Raw genomic sequence first — 607 nt, 5'->3', positions numbered from 1 at the left:
GAGCGTGTCCAGGTGTCACGAGGCTGCACACGTGCCCTGTGCAGACGGCCTGGCACATGCTGAGGACGCCTGGGTTTCATAACTCTACGTCCTCTGCCTGTCTGCGTGCCTGTGACTGAGCAAGCTTGTGGCGGTCCGGCCATTTCTATGACGTGCGCGTGTGTTGCAGTGTCTGTGTGTGTCGCAGTGTCAGGGTTGCTGTATGTGCTCCCACAAGAGTGCCTGCAATTTCCCCCTGCGTGTTTATGGCTAGGAGAGTGGGTGCCCCAAGGCTTCTCCTAAGTGTTCTTCCCGCTGCGTGTGGGGTAGTGTGCGTTTCCCCGGTGTCTAGAGTGTGCGCTTGTGTGTTTCTGGGTGCGTGAACCATGCCATGCGTGCTCGGGACCTTGGCGATCAGTGCTCTGGTGTTTCTGTGCGTGCTTTTGTATTCCGAGCGCGTCTTCGCGTCTTCCTGGGGTCTGCGGCCCAGCCCAGGTTCGGCTACCGAGACTTGTTCCAAGCCGGCCCGTGTGTGCGCGCCCGTGTGCCGTCCTGTGGGGGCAACGTGTGCCCAACGCGCGCGGGGTACCTGTGCCCGTCTAGCCAAGAGTGGCCCGCGTGCGCGAGC

The 607-nt window shown here is 61.8% G+C and overlaps 1 protein-coding gene across 1 annotated transcript in view; it reads left to right on the top strand.

Annotated features, from left to right (window-relative positions):
• The first annotated feature begins 365 nt into the window (after positions 1-365).
• The window catches only part of DLK1 (delta-like 1 homolog (Drosophila)), an 8,544-nt gene continuing 8,302 nt past the window's right edge, over positions 366-607 (top strand). The window contains exon 1 of the mRNA XM_010851421.1: positions 366-597. Within this exon, the coding sequence (XP_010849723.1) occupies positions 366-597 (232 nt within the window). The remainder of the gene's footprint in view (positions 598-607) is intronic.

This window comes from Bison bison, unplaced genomic scaffold (genome assembly GCF_000754665.1).
Source record: "Bison bison bison isolate TAMUID 2011002044 unplaced genomic scaffold, Bison_UMD1.0 scf7180017864302, whole genome shotgun sequence".
NCBI classification, from domain to species: Eukaryota; Metazoa; Chordata; class Mammalia; order Artiodactyla; family Bovidae; genus Bison; species Bison bison.
Note: the sequence above shows the minus strand (reverse complement) of the source record. Positions and strands in the feature narration are given on the sequence as shown.